At 46.2% G+C, this 23,460-nt stretch overlaps 1 protein-coding gene across 1 annotated transcript; it reads right to left on the reverse strand.

Moving 5' to 3' along the window:
- Window positions 1-5,845: 5,845 nt before the first annotated feature.
- Window positions 5,846-15,165, reverse strand: SLC46A2 (solute carrier family 46 member 2). The gene is made up of 4 exons (XM_012768916.2): window positions 13,819-15,165; window positions 11,904-11,987; window positions 11,336-11,492; window positions 5,846-7,124 (listed from the first exon to the last, which is right to left on the reverse strand). The coding sequence occupies exons 1-4, from the start codon at window positions 14,945-14,947 to the stop codon at window positions 7,067-7,069; spliced, it is 1,428 nt and encodes a 475-aa protein (XP_012624370.1). The 5' UTR covers window positions 14,948-15,165; the 3' UTR covers window positions 5,846-7,066.
- Window positions 15,166-23,460: the final 8,295 nt, after the last annotated feature.

The following is a 23,460-nucleotide window of genomic DNA, read 5'->3' on the forward strand; positions in this document are numbered from 1 at the left end:
GCTGTTCTACTACTCAAAGCAAGGAACTGCTTCTTAAATGAAGAGGGAACCTACTACCCAGCCAGGTTTGGTGTTGGGTCTTATCCTTCAGTGAGGCTTTATAATGATTCCTGGTGGACTTAAAGTGTGACTGTGGAGGCGATGGGCTCGGTATTTCACTGTGCCATCCTTTCAACTCACTGGACACCTTTCTTTAGCTGGAATAATAAACCCGAGAGACTCCAGGTATTGTGGTGAATGTAGACTAAGTCTGTTTTCATGCCACATTTCAGCCCTACCTGGACTATGTCCTAGATGTTACTGAGTTGAATGTGTTTTCTCAGCTACCTCCACATGGTGAAATGAAATGCATACCTGCTGCTCACTTCTTGTGAGGCTGCCTTTTGTGATCAAAAGATAGGAGGACATGATGACCACGTGGCAGTCAGCAACAGAGTTTCTCTCTTGGGACATAGCCTAAGGAACGTCCGGAGTTTGTGCAACTTGGTCCTTCCACCGATGGCTTTGAAATCACAGGCACTGGCTTCGTTTTGACACCACACACTGGACTGCAAGGCAGTCATTCTCTGTGCTCTGTTCCGAACCAGTGAGCGAGGATCGGGGGAGAGGTCAAGGGTGGCCTCTTCAGCGTGGGTCTCGGGTGGGCTCGTGCTGGGCTCTTCTCTGGCTAGCTGGCGTTGCTGGCTGCCATGCAAGGCAGTTCCGCTTGGAAGATGCACTGCCTGTGGTCAGGGCAGGGCACCCCTCATGCACCCCGCCTTCCCCGACGCCTACTTTAAGGGCCTGTGGAAACTGGGTCATCTAATTATATGGCTGGGGTAACGCTGCTTTGGCCACCCTCATTTACAAAATGATGATGGGGATTTGGATTTGCTGTCTCACTTTCAAAAGTCCTCAAGATGGCAACAGATTGGACACACCCTCTCATTTCTTATGTTTTCCTCTCTCTGTTCAGATAGCAGATGGGTGGCATTTTTCAGTAAATGTAAGGAAAATGTTCTCTCCTGGGCGAGCCTTACAGATTGAGTTGGGTGTGTTGGAGTTGTTCTCCTCTTCCTTGTGGTTTTTTAGTTGAGTAAATTAAATAAACCTGGAACCCGGTTTTTTACCAACCCACCCTATAGGTTGTCAGGGTTTGTTTTAGGGATGTCTGGTCTCCCCGTAGTTACACGTGTCAGAGTGTGCTCAGGGGCTGTGTGCACTAGAAATGGTTGGGTGGCCTTGCTACAGGGAGATTGTTCTTTCTTAATCATTTGTGTTTGAAATGCATCCTGGGTGTGGCTGTCTAAACCTTTTCATGTGACAGAAAAATATGTTATCTAGGTAGTTTTTGCTACTATAGCCAGTCTATAAGTGCTTTGAAAAAATAACCTTAATAAACCAATAAGAAATTTGTCTCATATATAAACATTCTGTGTATTTGGCACTTGAAAATCAACCAGAATTTAAATAATGCCACAGACTGTTAAAAGTCCAACCCTACTTTTCAAGAATTTGTCAACACTTTCTAATATGCCTTATTCTTTAACTCGTGTTTTTAAAATTCTGGGTAGAAAGAATTTTAGAGATGTAATCAGTTGTTCAGCTTACACAATAGATACCTGACAGTCCCCAGTCCTCTTAAACAAGCAAGAAAGGGAGGGTCATAATTAGGGTTGCCTTTTGGGAGGAGAAAACTAAGTATTGCTATTGCCAAATGATATTTTTGATAATGTAAGGAAACACAGGGACCACAAAACTTTTTTTTTTTAATGTGAAAGATTAATGTAGTGTCTTTTGGCATACTTTTGATTTTAGAGGGTATTTTAGTACAGTATCAGCACTGACAAATCATATAGATACAAAGAACTCTATAGATTATGACAATATTAAAGGTTGACCCTGATCCTGCAGAACAGCTTTTTAAGATACTGTGGGGGCCTCAGAGCAGCATGTGTCAGATGGAAATCTTCCACAGATTGAAATGCCGAAAACATATAAACCCTATTATGTTGACTCACATAGTTTAGTCCATTTTAGGAGAGCTTTTACCATTAAAACCAGTGATGAAAAGTATTGCATATGAACCTCTCCCGGAAGCGCTGCTCCCTCCCCAGGTGAGCCTGGACTCTCTGTGGGTTGGGTCACAGCAGGTAGCACCTGTCACACCCCTGTTCCCCTGTTGGACAGGCTTGTTCACAGTCTCAGACCAACCCTTCAGTCAGAAATGATACTGGTAGGGGAAAGGGCTTTTTTTCTCCATGTGGAAATGAAGAGAAAGGAATGTAAATGGCAAACAAAAATGTGAAGTCAGTATGGCAAAGCCATGGCTCTGTCATCTGGGCCTTCGTCCAATAACAAACCAGCATCTCGTAACAGTCAGCACTGTTCATCTGGAGACCCCTGAGGTTTTGGTCCTGTCTAGTCGACTTCCTGTCCATTGCACTTTTGTGTGCCTGTTGCTTTCGCCTCTGAGTTGGGAATGCATTGAGAAACGACGGACATCTGATATATTCCCATGAAATAAACTGCCAGCACACTTTCTAACTTGTATTTTAACTGTTAAAGAAACGATTTTAAAAACCTTTTGCTTAGAATATGTCCAAATTACAGACTCTATTTCTTATTTTTAGAAATCATTCTTTACGCTTAAAATTTTAAAAGAAAAGAAAAAAAAATACCTTCTGAGATATTGATAGTCCTCTGTGTAAATGTTCTCTTCTCTTCATGCTGCCATTAAGCCAAAATAAAAGCTGTGAAAAAAAAAAGTGCTTGAGGGAATGTGTGTTGATAAGTGATTTATCTTTGTTTCATGAAGCTACCAAACTTTACAAAGAATATCGCCTTTTTGTCTTTGTTATGAAACCTGGAGATTGTAAAATGGGAGAAAAAAGTTGTTTTTGTTGAATTTTTGATGCTGGCACGAGGTTTTTGTCCACTTTTTTTTCATATATTGGTGTATAAAAAATTCTGTTGTTTACTATGGATTAGTATTACATTTGAGGTAAACTAAAGAATTTGTATTGCTTGATAAAACTATTAGCTTGTAAATTTTAAAAAGTTTCTTTACCTCAATTAACTTAAAGTAATGGACCAATAAAACTATAAAAGATGCTTTCTCTACCTTGAAATCATGTTCTCACTTGTGCCTTTTTGTAGGACATAAAAAAACACATGTGCCTCTTTTTCTCTTTTCTGATAGTCTCTGAATACCAATCCGTTTGCCTACAAGTATTGGGACTTACAGAGCAACAGGGAAAAAAATATATATTTTTATTCTTCTTTACAGACCCATCCTCAATTTATCCTCTCCTGCATCTTACAAATTGGTACCAGTTCAAGGAGATGAAGAAACCACCTAGTGTAGTAACCATCATGGTTGCTGGGCAGCCGGACAGCCCAGGTGTTTATTACATGGAAGATTTCCTCTTGCCCCAGTCCCATAGCAACGCCCAACAACCAGGTCAGGGCCAGTCATAATTTTGGTTTTGTGGGCTGTTAGTGATGTTTTTAAAGAATTTGTAAGGAAAGAGGAAATGTCTGTGGTTTATTAGAGTGTTGCAAATTTGAGGCCAGTGAAGTTTACCTAATGAGGGTAACACATCGGACTTCAGTGGACTCAAAATGGTGCTGAACTTGGTTTGCTGACAGTAGACACCATTCATCTAAGACTGCAGTTGTACAAAATGCAGCAAGGCAGAATAAGAGAGATTCGGGATCGAATCTCAGCTTTTGCCACTTACTAGCTGTGTGGCTTTAGGTAAGTCACCTCTCTCCGAACATGAAGTATTGTGATCTTTGAAACGAAGACAAGCCTTCCCTATAGGGTTGCCAGGCAGGCTAGCAATAATGTACACAACGCACCTAAGTGTCTGGTGGATGGACACTCAATATATGGGAGTCCTTTTGGAAAGACTCTTCCTATTGTTTAAATAGGAAGGATCAACTTAAATAGGAAGGATAACAATCCTTCCTGTATGCTTTGTGAATTTTTTTTTTTTTTTTTGAGTCTCTGTCCCGGCAAGAGTGCAGTGGTGTTATTATAGCTTACTGCAACCTCAAACTTCTGGGCTCAAGCAATCCTCCTGCTTCAGCCTCCCCAGTAGCTAAGACTACAGGTGCACACCAACATGCCCGGCTAATTTTTCTATTTTTTGTAGAGACAGGGTCTCTTGCTCATGCTGGTCTCGAACTCCTGGCCTCAAGCAATCTTCCCGCCTCGGCCTCCCTGAGTGCTAGGATTATAGGTGGGAGCCACTGTGCCTGCCCGTGAATATTTTATTTTTTAAAGCAGAATATACTTTTATTTTTCCTGTTTTTTTCTTTTTTAAGAAGATGATGGAAATAGGATGCTGAAGGATTGTGGTCAGATCAAGGCCTGCAGGATAAATAGGAATAGATCGCAAAAGCTTGGCAAGAAGTGAGGGAACAGGCCAGAGAAGAGTTTGAGATCTCCAGCCTGGGAGCTGGAGAGGCTGCCTTTAACCGAAATCAATCAGGAGAGAAATAAAAAAGACGCAGGAAGCTTAGATGGTGGGGTGGGAGAGGAAGAATTTGGTTTGGGTTTAGGTTTGAGGAAATCCAGGTGGAGATGTTGACTATTAGATTGTTGGAAATGGAGTTCCTGAGCCCCTGGGAGTTGACTAGATTTCTTAGGAAGAGAACCAAGTGCAGGGCCTTGGGGGCCTCAGGAATTAATGATGCAGGGAGAGGAAGAGCAGGAGGAGGAGGACCCAGGGAAGGTTTCAAGAACTTTCAGGAAAAGTCAGGCCTGACAGGAGAGGATGGTGGTTCTTAAACTTGAGGGCTTGTGAAGCACCGACTGTTGGACCCCACTCCTAGAATTCGATTTGGGTGGAACCGAATTCTCATATCTAACAGGTTCCCAGGTGACAATTACGCTGCCAGTCCAAGAACCACTGGGTTAGAACATCTGTTAGAAGAAATGGTGTCCCCAAGGAGAGCTGAGAGGTTTGAAACTGCTGCCCTGGTGACAGGTGGGGTTCAAAAGGAGCCAATACTTGGGCTTTGAGAGCCCAGCTCAGGTTAAAAACCACAGGTTTATAGCAGAGTCAACGTGGACAAATAAATTTCTCTGAACACAAAGAGCAAGCTCTTCAGGAGCAGGAGTTATGAGATTCATTCAGGTTGGGGGGCTGGGCTGGGCTGGGGTGGAAGGCAAGGAATCAGAGGAATGAGCGTATTGGTGAGGACGGCTGGAGGATGGACCATGATCTTGACCTCATTGTTCCCATCCCATCTGCTCTGCTCATGTTGCCTGTCTCAATGAGGGGCTCTACCTCCTTCCCGGTGGCCTGAGCCCCAAATCTGAGTCACTCTGGCCTCCATCAGTCCCACCCTCTACAGTTCATCCATCACCAGCTCCTGTGACCAATAGCTCTCAGATATTTCTCCACATGCGTCTACTTTTCTCCACGCTCATGGCTTCTTACCCAGTGTCAGTCCGCCAGTATCCTGCACCTGCTGTGTTGTAGCTGGTCTCCTTCCTGCAAGTCTTGCTCCCTCCTTCCACCAATCCATTCTTCTCAGTGCTGCCAGAGAGCTCTTTCTAAGATGCAAATATAAGCATTCTGTGTTTCTGCTTAAAACCTTCCAACAGGCTTCCCATTTACTATAAAGAGAGATGTTTTCTTCTTTTGAAAGGGATCTTTTATGTTGTCCCTCCTTACTGCTCTGGTCTCATTTCTAGCCTGTCCTTCATAGTTGCCCTCCCTCCTTCCCTTTTTGCTTCCTTTGTATTGAATTCCTAAACCTGGGGACATTTTCACCTTTGGGACTTCCAGCATGTTGTTCCTTCTGCCTGGAATGTCCCCCAAAATCTGGCCCTGGTAACTCCAACTTATCCTCCCGTCTTATGAATAGACGTCACTTCTGGGAAGCCCTCGCTGTTCTCGAAAACCTGGTTGTACCCTTGCATTAGCATTTATCACAGGAAACATCGCTACCTGCTGTTCTTTCCGCGCCATCTGTCAGTACGCTCAGTTGGGGCGGAGACGGTCATGTCTTGTTCTCACTGTATCTCAGCACCTTGCACAATGCTGGGACTTTAGTAGACGAGCCATAAAGTTTTGTTCTTTCCCTGCCAAGGGGCTTAGAGATACAAACTTTCTGAGCCCAAGTGCCCTGAGATGTAAATGCATTCTCTCACTTTGTGTTTTACCCCAGTAAGAATGGCATGTCTGTAAAGAGGGAGTATGACCTGGAAAAGAATGGTTCATACACTCACACTATGAATGCTGATTTTATTAGGAGGTGAGTCTGCTTTTATAGATCCAAGTAAAATAGGCTATAAAAATAAGTACCTCAAAGTGAAATGGTTCTTAACATATCTCCCTTTTCTCCATACCACCCACTTTGGGAAGTATTGTTGGCTGAATGTATTCAACTGAATATGCCATTGGAGCAAGTCTTGCTATTTGCTGCTTACAAGCAACAGTAATGGTAACACTGCCCGGAAGCCACGGGCCTGGGCTCCATTGCTCTCCCGAGTGTTCAAAGCTAAGGAGGGCCTCAGGAAAGAAAGCTAACTTCTTTCAAGGTTTTATTTTAATTTAAAAGCTAGAGTTGTTTGTGCGAAACCGTTGGCAGTTCTTATAAAATGTCTCCTCCTCATTCCCCTTAGGTGTTGAAATGCATGCCTTGGGTTGAGCTTTCCTGCAGGACTCCAGCACAGCAGCCAGGTGACAGTTGGCCATAACATGGAGCCCTCAAGACAGTCTCTGGAAGAAAGGGGGCTGGCTCTCTGCAGCTGGAGCCTGAAGCCCCTTTTCGGGTCTGGAATGGCAGTTCGCAGCCTGCGTCTAACCCTTGAGTTCCTGCTCTGCTGCCAGCAGAGCCTAATCTCTGCCTCATAGGGGCATCTTAAAGCTGAGAAAGTTCTTCCATCACCAGGAAAGTGCTTTTCCCCACCCAGCAGGGACCCTCTGAACCAGAGCGGGTCATTCTGAAGCCAGCTCTGGCTTGTTGGGCAGTGGATTGCTTTGGTCACCAGTTCCCCAGTCCCTTCTTTTGTCTTCAAGGAGGCCTGGCCATTGCTGGTGTTCTCGGCTCCCACCGGTCAGCACCTTCATTTTTCTGTGATGTCTCCATATTGCGACCATGGGACTTGTTTATAGGCCACGATGCTGTAAGAATTTACAATAGAGAGTTACAGGAGAACAGCTGGCACGGGGGATGGCAGGTCTTTTTAGTCACTGAAAGGCTGAGAGGCTGTATCCACTTATGGCACCAGAATGCTCCCCTGAGTGGAGACAGCTGGTCCTAGGGAACTTCTCTCATTCAGGGTTCGTTCTCGTCCGGCAGGTACTGAGCCTGCCCCTGCTTCCCATAACACCATGAGCCCCCAGCACCTGCATTTTGCTTTTCCTGGAATCTCTTTCCATCTCACTTCTGCCTGATAATGAACTCCCAGGTAGATGTCAAGATCAACGTTAGCCTTCGCTAATCCCAAGCAGAATGGGCTGCCTCAAAAAATAAATAAATGAAAAGCAATGAAAGCCAAGTATGGGGTTTTGAGCAGCAGCTGACATGATCTGAGTTACACTTTAGGGAAACTGCTCTGGCCGCCTGGTGGGGAGAAGGTGGGAGGAGAACGAGAACAAGAGGGGATGTGCGGAGACTGGTTCAGAAGCTGACTCAGTCATTGAGGTGCTATGGACGAGGGGTGGTAGCAGTGGAAATAAAGGATGACATTGAGGCATATGTTGGAAATAGAACCAAGGGATAAGGCCTGATGGGCTGGAGGATGGGGGAGACGAGAAAGAGCGGGGATCCTGGGGACCCAGGTCTCCAGCCTGGGCGGGTAGTGGTGCCAGTTAGTGAGAGGGGACCAGGTTTAGGAGGTTATCAAGAACCCAATAAATGGTAATTGGAGCATGGGGAAGTACTGTAGATTGCTTAGAGGATGCAAAGTGAGAAGACAGCCCAGAGCAGAGCCCCAAAGAATACCTGCATTTGGAGGTTTGTAGAGGAGAAGCCATCAGAGAGGTGGGAGAAAAACCAGCAGGAAGAGGTGGTGTGAATGCCAAGTGACAAATACCTTCTGAGGAAAGAGTGATCGACAGTGACAGCGTTAGGGGCTGCCGAGAGATCATGTGAGACGAGGATGGCAGTGTGTCAGCTGATTCAGCGACATAGAAGCCATTAGTGGCCTTGGCAGAGCAGTGGGGGCAGAGTTGGGGGGAGCAAATGAGGCTGGAGTGGGTTGGAAAGTGAGTGGGAGGTGAGGACGCGAGACAGCCGGTGCAGGGCGGCATTGGAGAACTTGACCGTGAAGAGGAGGAGAGAGGGTGGTAGGTCCGGTGTCAGTTCTGGTAGACGAGTTCAGGAGAGAGCAGTCAGGCAGTGCAGTGAGCACCCTCAGGAGATGGGAGAAGCAGCACCCAGATACTGGGCAACTTTTCTGAGAAGCAGGGCATGTAGCGGTTAAGAGAGACTGCCTGGGTTCAAATCCTGTCTCTGCTATTTCCTGGCTGCACACCTTTTGTTAGGTTACATAATACCTTCAGTCTCTGTTTCCTCATCTGTGAGATGGGGATAATAGTAATTACCTCGGAGGACTGTTTGGGAAGATTAAAATAGTTAAAATATACGAAATATTTAAAGTAGTGCCTGGCACACAGTAAGGCCTGTTAAAGTGTCTGCTATTAGTATCAATTTAAAAGACGATGACAATGGGTGTGGATGAACTTAGGTTTGTAGACTGGAGAGGATGAGGTCATTCTCTTCTGACGGCTTCTATTATTTCTATGAAGCACAAGCATTAGCTTTGTGCTTGTGTGCAAGGGGGTGAAGGGAGAAGACTATGGGTGGGCAGAACCACACAATTATTTCCTCAGCATCTCCCTAGTGTATGGAAAGAAGAGCAAACAGGAGAGGGTAGGTTTTCACAGCAGCACAAAATTGCCTCACTTTGGTACCATGAAGGGGCACAACCATGTAAAGGAAAATAAAAATCTCAGGACCACCTGCCCCCCAACTGCTTATGCTAAAGGGAAGGTAAAGGCCTCAGGCACCTGTGAAGGCCTCACCCCACAGATCATTCATAAGGCAATTCCTCACTGGCCTCCCATAAGCAAGGACGTGCAAATTGGAACTTTGGGTCTGCAGGCTACATCTAGCTCCTGAAACTAAAGTCTGTTTGATTCCACACTAATAATGAATGACAAGGTTATCTTGCCAGGTGCAGAACAGAGACAAGACTAGATCAAACATTCTTCCACCTACCCAGGGACATCTACATAATTGATGCTTCCTTCTCTCCCTTTTTCTCTTCTAACTTCCCCCTTATCTTATGTAAAATATAGATTTTCCTGGGCTTCACAAGAATGTAACCATTTTGCCTCACTTCTTGTCCCCCTCCCCTTCCCCTCTCTCTTCCCCCCTTTTCCCTGTATGCCCTGTTCCCCTTAAATACTGAAGCTCCCAAATGCCCCTTTGGAAAACCAGCCACAGATTTGTCTATAGTTAGTGTTTTTCTCAGGTGTGTCCTCAACTTTGGCTTAATAAACCTCCACTGATTGAGATCTTTGCCTGAGTCACTTATTTTGCATGGACATACAATGGCATGAAATCAGCTCACTTTGGTACCAGGAAGGGGCACAGCCACAGCCCCTTGGATTGCAAACAGGTTGGCAGCTGTGGCCCAGGGGCCTCTCCTGGTATCAAGGAAGAGGATGCAGACTGTGACCTAGTCCAGCCTCGGCCCTCCAAGCCTTCCTCTGCTCCAGTATGCCTTCCTGGGTTTTCATGTCATCGGAATGTAGCTTTTCTTTCTGTGGTTAGAAAGCTCTACTGGTCTTTCCTGTTGCTCTCACTTAATGATTGATTGCACAGCCTTGACCTCTTCTAGCTGTAAGAATTTTTCAGGATCTCATTTATTTAGTGACTTTCTGGAAGGAACAGTTAATAGAAACACTCCCTTTATACCAGTGGTTCTCAATCTTGGTTGTACAATCACCTGGAGAGCTTTAAAAAATTCCTGTGCCCTAGATCAATTGAGTCAGAATCTCTGGAGGTGGGATCCCAATAGCAGTAATTTAAAAATCTTTCCCAGTGATTCCGTTGTACAAAGAACGTGGCTTTGTTTGCACATGCATATCTCTACTGCTAGTTAACATTTGCTTTCTTTTGTTTATTGGTTTTTGTTTGTTTAGGTTAAAGAGACTATTTTAACCAACTGCCAATGAGACAGGACTGGATCATTTTCAATTTTCAAACTACTAATCTTGGCAAAGAGCTGGGGCTCCTGAGAAGTTTGCATGCATGCCAGCTCTAGCTAAGTCGGTCCAACCCAGCCAGCCAGGACTCACATGAAAACAAGAGCACCTGAAAAGGCCTAAGGGTTGGACAGTATGAGGACAGATCTTGCTCAGTCTCCACCTTACAAAGCGAGAGCTGGTCATGCCTGTCGCTTGTACAAATTCTCTCAGCTATTTGATCTTCATACCTTATTTTTCTCAACTATGAAGTAAAGCAAAGAACCATAATGATTGACGGCTCCTATCCCAGGAGGCTTAACCTTCCATGCAGGCAGGGCCTATACTATGATGTGATGTGAGAGTTCCAAAAAGGGCTTTGTCACTGTCCCTTCCAACTTGTCCTCCATTATTTTCTGCTCTACTACCTGTAATACCACCATAACTGATATGTGGAGCCTTCGTGTGCTACTAAGCAGGTCCCTTGAAAATGTGAATCTATGTCAAATCCCTTGTACCTTGTTGTGGATATATTTATTCTATGGATATATATTTATATATATATTCCCTTCTCTTCTGCCAGCACCAATATAAGCATGAGAGAACCTCACTTCCGGGGAAGGGGTTAAAGGGCCTAACAGTCTAAACTGTGCTGCCCTATATGGGAACATCTAGCCACATGTGGCCACTAAACACACAGCCCAGTGGCCGGGAGATTTCAGTGGCCCTGAGCACAGAGCCCTTTGAGTGCACAGAGAAGAAACCGTACTCTGAAATGAGGCAGGATGACTTTCACCTACAGGAAGTGAAACAAACGAGGTCTGAATGGTTCCTGAGGGTTTCTGATCCCAGCGTCCCTTGGTGAGGAAGTACGTGAAGCTCCTATAGTCATTACAAAACTGCCAGGAAGTGAGCTGGCTGGTTCGGGCCCTCTGTTTTGTACTTGCAATTGGGGGAATTCCCAAATTGCCAGATTATGAGTTTGGGGAAACAGGAGGACTTTTTCATTGTGAGGGAGCCTACTCAGAAGCCACTGTGTTTAAGTGCTGAAAATAAATAATCCCATGCTGGTGGGCTGGAGACGGTCCAACACCCATGACCTAAGCACCAGAGCCCCAGGGCACATAGCTCCCTCTTACCCGATCGGGATGATAGCCAGGAATGAGAGGAAGGAGGAGAGAGCAAAGCAGGTGCCCACGAACGTGTCCATGGTGAGCTGATAGATCTTGTTATACATGGTAGATGTCACCACGCCGGTCAGAGCCAGGGACAGCTGCAGTATGACGAATACCTTTCCTGTGGAAGGGACAGACGTTACCAAGAAGTGTGCTGCTGTACCTTCCTTGTTCCCCACTAGCTGAGTCTCTGGGGAGCTCGTCCCTCTGTCTTCCAAGGATTCCCGCTCAATCTTCATGACTTGATTTTCCGGGAATCCTGCCTTGATCTAGTGGGATCTTCCTAAGACAGTGTCTTCCTTTGACTGTGGCTTTTTAGTGACTGGCTTTTTGAGTCTTTCCCACCCTCATGTTTCTACTCTCTCTGCCCTGGATAGAAACCAGTATATTCAAGGATGTTCCTAGTGTATTCAAGGATGCTTCTGGAACTCTCTCAAGTGCCTTCTGCAGGTCTGTGCCTGCAGGTCTGTGTCCCAGCTGAGCAGTTCTGAAAAAACCCTGGCAGAAGATCTGGAGAGATTCTGTCACTCACCGTAAGAGGAGCCCTTTATGAGCTTGGACATGGCCGATCGGATGGTTGTGATGGGGATGAGAGCGAACATCATGGCAGCTCGAGCTGTGAAGAGATCACACAAGAAGAGTCCTCACTGTAGCCCAGCCTTGGCCAAGGAGGAAATCAGAGTAAAGCAAAAGCTTCCCTTAGAACCACCTCTCCCCCATAATCCACAAACGGCTTGACCTGGAAGAAGTCATTTCTCTGCTGGCAGCCTAGTGCCCTCCCTTGACCAGTCTCTGAGCCCTGCTGCTGTGTATGTTGCATACGGATCTGCAGGGCAGCAGGGCATGGTTGACATGGTGACAGCGAAGGGCGTCTTTATTGGTGGAGTTAAGTGATTTCTAGGGAAGTAGAACTAGTGCCACCAAAGTGACCAAGACCCCTCTCCCTGCTTCCCCAGGAAAGAAGTGCCTGTCCTCGATGTTTGTGAATACCTCTGGGAGATAGTCCCAAGGCTTTTGCAAACTGCCTCTAGAAATGTGTCCCACTCACACAGTGGCCACACAGCCCTCAAGGTCTGTTGATTTATCCAGATGCAGTGTGTGAGTGCGTGACCGTGTGTGCATGTATGTGTGTGTGTGTGTGTGTGTGAGAGAGAGAGAGAGAGAGAGGGAGGGAGGAAGGGAGGGAAGGAGGAGGTGGCGGAAAGAAAAGGGAAGGTGGAGGGTACTCTGTCCTTTGCATATGGCCAGTTTAACTGGGACCTGGCCAGGAGTTAGTTTGCCATTTTGTTAGGTGTTTTTCTGAGATGGTGTGACCTGGGCCAAGGGCCAGCCTCAGGTAGCTGTGTAGAGTTGTTCTTTCTGGTATTTCTGTGGCTATTTAAATTAATTAAAATGAAATAATATTTAAAATTCTGTTCCTTAGTTGCACTAGCCACATTTCAAGCCACGTTGGGCTAAAGAGCCCATTCACTGGGCTCTTGAGCACTCCCCTTGGGGCTGGTGGCTACTGTATTGGACAGAGCAGACATCACCATTACCATCATCATAGGAAGTTCTGTTGGAGCACTGGTCTAGAGCTCTCTGCTTGTGGTTGTCTGACTTGTGTCCTCAGATGGAAATTTCAGTCTGTTTCCTTGAGGGAATTTATTACATTGGTTGTAGAAGGCATTTATTGAGAATTTTTATGCATTAAAAAAAAAGCCCTTTGGCCAGGCATGGTGGCTCACACCTATAATCCCTGCACTCTGGGAGGCTGAGGCGGGTGGATTGCTCAAGGTCAGGAGTTCGAAACCAACCTGAGCAAAAGTGAGACCCTGTCTCTACTAAAAATAGAAATTAATTGGCCAACTAAAAATACATAGAAAAAAATTAGCCAGGCATGGTGGCACATGCCTGTAGTCCCAGCTACTCAGGAGGCTGAGGCAGGAGGATCACTTGAGTCCGGGAATTTGAGGTTGTTGTTAGCTAGGCTGATGCCACAATGCTGTAACCCAGGCAACAGAGTGAGACTCTGTCTCAAAAAAAATAAAAAAGAAAAAAAGAAAAGAAAAGAAAAAGAAAAAAAGCCCTTCCTTGGCCCCAAATGGTTATAATTAAGGGACCTTTTCAGTTGGATTATTTAATGTTTCATCCCTTTAAAATTGGGGAGAAGAAACCTAACCCCATCTCTTCCATTCAAGGCCATCCTGAAGCCTCCCCTCCTGACTCCAGTGGACCACTGTCCACACCTCCTTGACTCCTAGGGCCATGGAAACCACTCCGGTAACATTTCAATCAGCAATACAGAGAAGCTCAAGTGCACATAATCCTGTCTCCCTTGTGCCTCCTAAGTAGCAGGTTCAATTCCTGGAGCTGAGCTGGGACGCCCAGACCACAGCGTCCCTGGTGCCAGCCCCATGGCGCAGAGGGCCAGCAACGTCCTGCCTCCCCAAGAATGCCAGACTCACCAATATAGAACATGTATGTCTCTTTCACAAAAGCCAAGAGGAGGGCTCCTGACCCAAAGGAGACCATCCCAATCATGATCATGGTGGTGTCTCGGAAGCAGCGGGAGAAGACCAGGACACCCAGGAAGCTGGTGATGAAGACGGTGTACCCTGCAGCCATACCATAGCCCACCTGCACTTGGTTCCATCTGAGAGGCTCCCTCAGCACAAAAAGGGGCACCACGTCCACTGTGCCCACCACTGCCAGGTCATATATGATAGCACCCACAAAGAGCAGGGCAATGACGGTTTTGGGGGGCTTTGCTTTTCCAGGAGATGGAAGGTGCCCCACTACACTCTGCTTGTCCAGCTGATCAGGATCTAGGGAGCGGTATGTGCCAACTGTGCCAGACACGGTATCCACGGAGGGCAGCTCCTGGCTGGGCTTGGCCACCGACTCAGGGACCTTCAGCACCAAGAGGCTGTAGAAGAGTGCGAACGTGGCACAGCTCACGCTGCAGGCCGTCAGTATCAGGCCCTGGCCAGAGTGCCCAGCCATCTGCTCGAAGAGGTACCCGGAGGCCATGCTCCCGCAGAACCCCGCCAAGCCCAGGATCAGGTCGATAAGGATGAGGCGCACGGAGCGGCGGCCCTGGGAGGAGCCCAGGGATCCCAGCGCCATGACTCCGGACCAGAAGGCCGAGAAGCCTCCGCACAGCCCGTTCAGCGCCGCCGCCCCGTACAGCATCTCCACCGGCCAGTCCAGCAGCACCTTGAGCAGCAGCCCGAGGCGGGAGAGCAGGAAGCCCAGCAGCGACACGCAGATGGAAATCTTGCGGTGGTAGCGGTCGCTGAGCCAGCCCAGCCCGTAGGCGGACAGCAGGGGCGTCAGGCCCACCACGAGGTTGTAGACGATGTAGAAATTGGAGATGGCCTTCTGCTGTTGGTCCTCTAGAGTCCCCCGCGGCGACGGGCTGGTGCTGTGGTTGGAGGAGCCCCCGCCTCCAAAGGACGCCTTCACCACCAGGAGTAGCCCCGCATCGTAGAGGGCGGAGGCCACCTGGGTCGAGGCCACCACGGGCTCAATCCAGGTCCTCACCTGGAGGCGAGGCAGGCGTCCGCTCCACGGGCAGGTGACCCCGGGCCCCATGTGACCTCTCTGATAGGGACTAGAGGGGCTTGCTGGCTGCAGCGACAGGGAGATGCTCCCAAATCCGGCTGCTACGGAGGGTCAGGGCTGAGTCCCAGAGCGCGAGTGTGCGCCGTGCGCCCGGGTGCGCGCAGGAGAACGCCGAGCGGAGCCAGGGCACGGAGCGCGTGTGACAGCAGCTAGTCTAGCAGCCAGGTGACCTCCCCGGCCACAGCCACTCCTCCCCCGGCCAGAAAAGGCCTCGCTCCGCCCCCCGCGCTCGCCCCCGCGGGCCGCTCAGGGCTGGCGACGGCCCAGGGAAGCCAGGCGCCGGCGAGCACGGCGAGTCTCAGCTCCTGGCGCCCCCACCCCGGGCGGCCGCGTCACGCTGCTCCTGCGAGCGCGGCCGCCTGACGGGGCAGAATTTCACCACAGCCAGTGTGCCCGGACCTCCCGCGGATCGCTGGGGACCTCCCCCGAGGGCAGGAGCTGACCGGCCCAAGAAGAGTTTCCAAATTCTCTCCTCCCAGGAAGGCGGCTTTGGGTGAGGGGTGGGATGCCTAGGATTCTGCCTGGGATAAATCCTGGGGTATGAGCCTTTATTTGTGGGGTTTTAACGCTATATGGAAGTAAAAACTCAGGAGCAGTGTCCTGAGTCCTGCCTTGGTCTTGCGCGGGCCCCAGTCTAGGAGGCTCCTACCTCAAACCCAGGGCCAAGGGAGAGAGGGGGTGGTCCTCCCAGCCCTAGATGCCTCTCCAGATGATAAAACTGGACTCTCTGGCAGGAGGTTGAGCCCACTGGAAAGGAAGAGTCGCCAGAGTCATCCTCTCCTAAGGAAACTCCCCAGGACCTTTTCTGCTTCTTAGTGGCCACACTTCTTCCCTCTTACCCTTGAGTTCCAGCCCTGCTGGGCTGAGACTTCCACTTCCCAGGCAGCCTTGCTTCCTCCTTTACCTGCACACTTCTGCAAAGAGGGCCAGGGTCACTGGTGGTGCAGAGGCCAAAATGTACCAAGGAGCAAGATCCTTCTTTAGGGTCACCCAGGGATGGAGACTAAAACACACAGCCTCTCTGCCTGTCCCTCTACCCTCAACCTGACATGCCTATAGCCGTGTGGATGAGCAAGAGCCCAAAGACACAAAAGGGAGACTCAAGTCTGCAGGGATTGTTTAAAAAGCCACGTGGATAATGTACTTGTGTAGGGAGTAAGGACCAGATTCCAAATGATTTTGTGTCACTATGTGCCATTTAGGTAGTTTTTAGGTGGGCTGTAATCTCTTTCTCTTCCCCTCCCTGCACTGCCCAGCCCTCTTGTGTCCAGGCCCAGACAACTCTGCCTTCTGCAAAGAGAAAGACACACCTGGGCTTCCCGTTCAAGATGCATCCTGTGGATCTGGCCCAGTGGCCCATTTCCCTCTGCCTCCCCCTCACCTTGGCCCACCTTGGGAGATACTGGTTTCACCCAACCCAAGCCTGGCTCTCCCACTCCATTCCTAACCTTATTTTTCTAGAAGCTGCAGCCAGCAGTCCAACTAGCCTGTTCCTGTGAGGGGTGGAGACTCCAGGGCATGGGTAGGTAATGTGGCAGGTGGCATTCAGCCATCAGGTATGGCCATGAGAACAACCTGAACCGGATGGACCATTTTGGCCATTTGATCAAGGAGTCTATCTATTCTTGGAGCTGCAGACAGTAGGGGGCATCCTCTGTCCTCTCTGGGAGGGTCTGTGGTATTTTAGTTTTTCCCACCCTCTTGTGAAGCCAGGGAAATGTGAAGGGCCTCTGAGAGATTCACATCAGATCTAGGACAGGTCTAAGTGGGAGCTGGGTTCTCAGGGTGCCACCCAGCCCAGGGACCCTCCAGGCTTGAGACCTGAGTCCTCTGGCCTAGAAATGAACTGGACTCAGGGCAATCAGTGTCTCTCCCAGTTTAGGCTACTCTGGGCTGGATTATATTCTTATCATGTCCCCCTTTCCTCTGAGTGCAGGGCCCCAACTGAGTTAGTGCCTTGGCTATCCTCTGTGGCCCAGGCTACCAGCAAGTTGAGCTGTGATCCTGCCACTTCCAGATGTAATCTAATCTCTAGCCCAAGGCTGGCTTCATTAAAGTGCAAAGGTTAAACTCTCCTGTCTTTGCACTGATAAAGTGCTATTCCAGGAGAAAGGAACAAAAAAGAAAAAAAAGCAGCAGCTGACATTTACTGTGCCCTTACATGTATTAAGCACTTTGCCTGAGTTAATTAATTTAATTTTCCCAAGAAGTCTATGAGCTGATCTAGCACCCCATTTTACAGAAACGGGGAAACTGAGACCAGAAGGGCTAAGCAATGTGTGCAAAAGCACAAGGCTAGTAAATCTGGGAACCAGTATTTGGCACCAGTCTTTGAAGGCCTGCAGCTGTAGGGGAAATATAGGCAACAGAGAATTCTATTTGCAGGTGTCCTCTCAACCCACATAGGAATGTGGAGTGGAGCAGAAACAATGCAGTGATTATTATTGATCAACAATGTATCGGGTACACGAAAAGGAGCAAGAGGAGTGGATGGTTTATTTGTTGTACCTATAATCCCAGGCACTTTGCAATCAGTCCGGGAATACTATCATTTTCTGAATAGGTGGCTCCAACATTCATCTTAGAAAGGAAGAGTTTTTGTTGGGAAAACCCCTTTGACCAACGTTAGAAGGTGAAGTCCTCAGGTCTGGGTTTCAGCTGTGGAGGAGGTTCCAGAGAGGGGTGGAACCTTTGTGTGTGAGTCAGCAAGAGGGAATATGAAGTTCCAGAGAGAGAAGGGGGAGAGAGATAATAGAAGAGGGAGAAGGGAAGAGAAGAAGAAAAACAGATGCATGGGGAGGAATGAGACTAGGGGCTGTGAGTGGGAAGGGCCAGGACAAGAACCCCTGGTGTCAGGGTGGTCAGAAGGGACTTTGGAAGAACAGGAATGCCTAGTGTGGGTTTAAACAGCTTGTGTGTATCCTGTGCATGCGACTCCTTCCTGGGACCTCCCTTTATCTCCTCAGATCTTTGGAAAAGTCTACTCATGAATGTTTTGTGTGAGTGGCATTCTTTGTTTTTTATTTTGGTGGAAACTGGTGAAGAAGCCGTGTTCTTCATCTCTGGATTGACATAATGCTGACCAGAGATCACTGGGAAGTGGAGGGAAGAGGAGGCCGTGAGAATACAAATCTCCAAAGGCGTTGCTGAAGTCTCAGGCTGTGGACTTTCACCACCTATGAGATTGGGGAGCTAAGCCATCTGACCCAGATCTTGAGGGGCGCAACCCCTCGCAGCTGATGTGCAAATTACACTGATAGGGAAGGTGTTGTTCTCTTTATTGTTAGTATTTTAGGGACTGAGGTAATCCTTTCCCCAAGATATAGGGAGCGAGGAAGATAAGATGCATCCCTCCCCCCCCAGAAACATAAAGATATAATAGAACAAAGTAAAAATGTACAAACTTATCCAAGAAGACAGAGACCATCTTGTCAGGGACCACCCCAGCACTTTTTTTCAAGAGTTTTCCAATGCCTGGTGCATTACTACCTGTAAGATACAGCCCAAGTCCCCTTGCCTGATCACAAGCAATCCTCTAGTTATGGTTGGCAGGCAGGGAGAAAATGTGCTGGTTACTTGGCTACTCCAAATAGTTTCTCCCAGCAAATGAGTAAGTTTAGCATTCTGCTTTATCTATCTGCCTTTCTCCTTTGGTTAATGTGGGTCTCTATCTGGAAAATGGCTTCCCTCTCCATGTGCTGATGAAATGAAGTGTTTTATTGTCAGGCTGAGAGCCAGGCCCTATCCATAGTAAATTCATCAAAATAATGAATGCTACCAAGAGGAAATTGTTCCATTGGCATTTTCCCTCAGAGGTGGCACTCTGACATTGCCCAATATCATAGATGAGGAAATGGAGACTTAGGGTAGCAAGATGACTTGCATAAGGTCACACAGAGCCAGGTACCTAGGCTTGTGTGACTTCAGAGTATATGCTGTTTTTCCAATGCTCCATTTCTGAGGTCATTGAATAGGAGTGGCATATTTTAAGAAGGCATTTGGTTGTTGAACATTTTCTACCAAATACTGTGAGCCTATTTCTATCTAAGATATTTTCAAACTCAGTGGTCCATTAGTCCATTCCCTCATTCATCATCCATCCATCCATCCACTCATCCAACCATCCACTCATCCATCCACCCATCAATTTACCCATCCATCCACTCATTCATCCATCTGCCCATTCATCCTTCCACCCATCCATCCACCCATCCTTCCATCCATCTATCCATCCATCCACAAGCATTTATTGAGTATCAGGCTCACTAGCAGGTACCAGGGATGCAAAAATCCTTTGCTCTTAAGAATCTTTCAGTCTGAAGAGTTATCAAAAGGCCCTAGTACTAACACTACAAGTTCTGTTTTACACATGAAGTCACTGATTCTAGGCCATGCCTTCTCTTTCATTGAAGACTGGCTTTATGGGCCTTGTTTTCATCCCAGGCTCTGCTAATCAATCTGAATGACCTTATGAACAACCTGCTCAACACTGTAAAAGAAAAAAGATATCACTTGTTTTTGCTGTGTGGCACATATCAACTTTTCTTCTAGAAACAACACCCCGTTTTTCCCCTGATGAACCGTCCTCTAATCCTCTCAGTTTGTGTTTTCCAGATAGTTTGACTATACCCCTACATAAGTATATCAAGAGTGGATCTGAGACTCAGGTGTGTCCAATCACAGCATTGTGTGCCTGTGATGACAGTAATTGATTGGTTCAGAGATGGAAATGTGACCCAGGTTTAGACCAATGAGAACAAGGCCTAGGACTTTGGCTTAAATAGTTGGGGAAGAAACACTTTTTCTTTTTTACTCACCTTGGATGGATGAAGATGACAGTTTGGAGTTGCCGGAAGCTGTTTGCTACCGCTAGAGAAGAGCTTGCCTGAGATTAGAGCCAATATAAAGGACTGAAAAATGGAGAGTCCACATCCTCATGACACCCTATGAGCTCATGGATTCAGCTATGCCTCAAGCTAAGTCATCCCTTGACTTTTTAATAACAAAAGCTACTGCGTTCCCTTTTTGTAATGCCAGTCTAATTTGGGTTTTTTTTTTTTTTTTTTTGAGACAGAGTCTCACTTTGTTGCCCAGGCTAGAGTGAGTGCTGTGGCATCAGCCTAGCTCACAGCAACCTCAAACTCCTGGGCTCAAGCAATCCTCCTGCCTCAGCCTCCCGAGTAGCTGGGACTACAGGCATGCGCCACCATGCCTGGCTAATTTTTTATATATATATCAGTTGGCCAATTAATTTCTTTCTATCCATAGTAGAGACGGGGTCTCGCTCTTGCTCAGGCTGGCCCTGAACTCCTGACCTTGAGCAATCCGCCCGCCTCGGCCTCCCAAGAGCTAGGATTACAGGCGTGAGCCACAGCGCCTGGCCCTAATTTGGGTTTGATTTGATCAATGGCAAATAAATGCAAGAGATTTGATGAAATCAAACCCATGGCCTCTCATCTCTAGTGGTCCCCATGCTTCTTCAGGTACAAACTCCCTTGGATCCTGAATCTGACCATCAGCTGCAGCTGGAGGTTTCCAAAGTCATAAATTCAAACATCCCACTCCCCGACTACAGCCTCCTCTCCTTCTGTAATGTTTGTTCATCTACTTCCACTTCAATGATTCTTTGATCTTGTTAGAACCCAGTGACCCCTATATTAATATATGATTTTCCAAACCAGTAGCTTTTTCCTTTCTTCTTTTCCTTTGCTGTCTTATCTACAGCTGAGGACTGTTGGGGGAAGTCTTATCATAAGAAAGATTGACATTACTCTAAATTTACAAGCTCTAGTCTCAAATTAGCCCTCAAAACTATCCAGCAGTTCTGCGTTTCTCCAGCTAACTTTTTCACTCCTTCATTCTCCAAATGTACCGGTTCAGAACTTCACCATGGCCTTCAAACATTCAAACTCTCCTAGCCTTGCCTTCCACTTCACTCTTAACAGTATTTCTCAATCTTTTTATTCTGGAGGAAACTTTGAAATAATTTTCAGGTCTCAGGTAACTCCTACATAAAAATTTATTTAATCCGTAGCTTGTGCTACATTCGCATGATCAGTAAATTGTGGCCATTTATAACCCAATAAAATTGTCAATGCTCTTTTGAGAAGAGGATTTGTTTATTTTGCTCTACTTACTGGCTTGTCCTTTTTGTGTGGTTTCTCCTGCCTACAAAGGAAATAACTCGAATGCAAATCAGAGTGGAATAGAGGAGACTTTGGTTTTCTTTTCTTTTCACCCCACCTTCCATTTTTTACTTTTTAAAAAACCTTACCAAGTGAGCTTAAAAGTCTTACCCAAATTCTACTATATAAGATGTTACTGAGGTATGGCGTGTGGTGTTTGGTACGCGCAAGAACAGTTTTTCCTCTTTTATCTGCGCTGTCTTTGTCCTCATTTCATGCTGTTTTTAAAAAATTCTAAAATGAATTAGTTAAAATTAACTATTTTTTGTAGCATTACCAAAACACTAACTCAACTCCAAGAGTGAACTCTAATGTACCCGGTGACTCTGGGTGATAAGTGATGTGTCAGTGTAGGTTCATCAGTGATGACAAATGTCCCACTCTGTGGGGGATGCTGATAATTGGGGAGGGAGGCTGTCATGTGTTGGGGCCAGGGGTATATGGGAAATCTTTATACCTTCTGCTCAATTTTGCTGTGAACATAAAACTGCTCTGAAAAACAAAGTCTATTTAAAAACAAATGAACTATGCTGTGTAATTCAGGGGGCAAAGGAGACAAAAAAACCCCCACAAAAACCCAGCAACATTCCTGCTATTTAATAACTGAAATATATTTATATGAGTCACCCTACAAAATATTTGCTTGCCTGTACTATCATTTTAACAGTTAAATTTTGCTTTGTGAAACCAAAAAAACGGATCTTGGAGAGATGTGGCCAGCATGGGCCTGAAAACACTGCTGTAATGAGCTAAATAAAGTTAGGCACACAATCACTTTCTGATTTCATGGAGTGAAAGTGTCAGGGAAACACAAACTCCATGAAGAAGGCTGAAACCAGTCCAGAAGAATAAAAGAAACAGTCAAAGGCTTTTTCCATATGTAGTTATTAATATTGCTCAACTTGGAAAAAAAGAAACAGTCAAAGGCTGTTTCCATATGTAGCTATTAATATTGCTCAACTTGCAGACTCACATGAGGAACGATGAGAAAATAAAATACATCTGCTTCCCCTTTCGGAAATCAAGTTAACATTTTGAAGATTGAAGTTGAGTCATCAAATGCTGGGGCTGGAGTTCACTCCACGTCACCTGCCTCTAATAAGGTACCATCTCCTCTTTTGACTGGGTTGTGTTTCAGGACTTTTCAGTTCCATGGATTTTGGGTTCAGTCTGATTCTATCTGCAGGGAATCTTCTGAAGTTCATCTGTGGCTCTGGTTCACTGATAGTATCTATCCTAGTTGCCTTTGATTCAGTGCAGTTATTCTTACTTAATTATATTCCCTCTGCATTCAATAATATTTCGAATGGAAGAAGAGGTACTATATATGTCCACCCACTATCTTGAGTATTTCCAGGTTCTTGGATAATAAAAAGAGTTTGTAGCTCATCTGACATAAATATGTATTTGTGATTATAATACCTAACTCCTGAGTCCAGAAATTAAATATAAAATATGAAATTAATGGGGTCTATTGCACTGATATTTAGTGCATGTCAAATTGTGTCCTTTTAACTAACTACTTGACAAAATTTTGATATGAAATAGTCTGTTGATTCTGGGATAATAATTCTTGTCATAATTATCTATAAGCATTGTTAGATGGTGAGATAAAAATATGCAGAATTAAAGACATCTTTCATGCTAGATTTTTTTTCTAATGATAAACATATGTACTTGTCATTTCCAAGGTGGAAATATGTTTTAAATCAGTGAATATTATTTTATAAAATAAATGTAAAAATACAGGTAAGTGCCGAAGAAAACAATAAAAATCCAATCAACAGGGAAACATAACTTTGTAAACATTCTAGTGTTTTGTCTTTAAATTTAACCTCCTACGCTTAACATATCATAGGCATTTTCGTATACCATGAAATGACTATTTGAAATTCTTGACTGAATATGGGAAAAATAGAAAGTGTTCTATAGTTCCTAGAGCTGAGATTTTAAACTCAATCTCTAGTTTATTTTTAAAAGTGTTTTAGCTTTTATTTTATAATATTCTGACAACCAATGAAGTTACAAAAGATGTGTTTGTCAGTCATAATAGGGTTGGTTATGCTGTGGTAAAAACCCCAAAATTCCAGTGCTTTAAATAACCAAGATGTGTTGCTCTCTGAGGCTACGTTTCTATGATGGGTTGGCAGAAGGGCTCTACTGATTGTAATAATTTAGGGACCCAGACTGATAAGACCACCACCATCTCAAACATTTCTGGTCACCATTTAAAGAGAACTCTAGAGATTCTCATGTTGGCCATTAAATACTTGGCCCAGGAAGTGTCATCCAACAGTT

The sequence above is a fragment of the Microcebus murinus genome, chromosome 12 (genome assembly GCF_040939455.1).
Source record: "Microcebus murinus isolate Inina chromosome 12, M.murinus_Inina_mat1.0, whole genome shotgun sequence".
Lineage (NCBI taxonomy): Eukaryota > Metazoa > Chordata > Mammalia > Primates > Cheirogaleidae > Microcebus > Microcebus murinus.

Bases quoted from the DNA above. Each gene is read 5' to 3' on its own strand.
- SLC46A2 (XM_012768916.2), bottom strand. From the start codon at position 14,947: ATGGGGCCCGGGGTCACCTGCCCGTGGAGCGGACGCCTGCCTCGCCTC. The intron at 11,988-13,818 runs GTGAGTCTGGCA...ATCTCTTCACAG, and splicing joins GACATACATGTTCTATATTG to CTCGAGCTGCCATGATGTTC. The intron at 11,493-11,903 runs GTGAGTGACAGA...TCCCTTCCACAG, and splicing joins CATAAAGGGCTCCTCTTACG to GAAAGGTATTCGTCATACTG.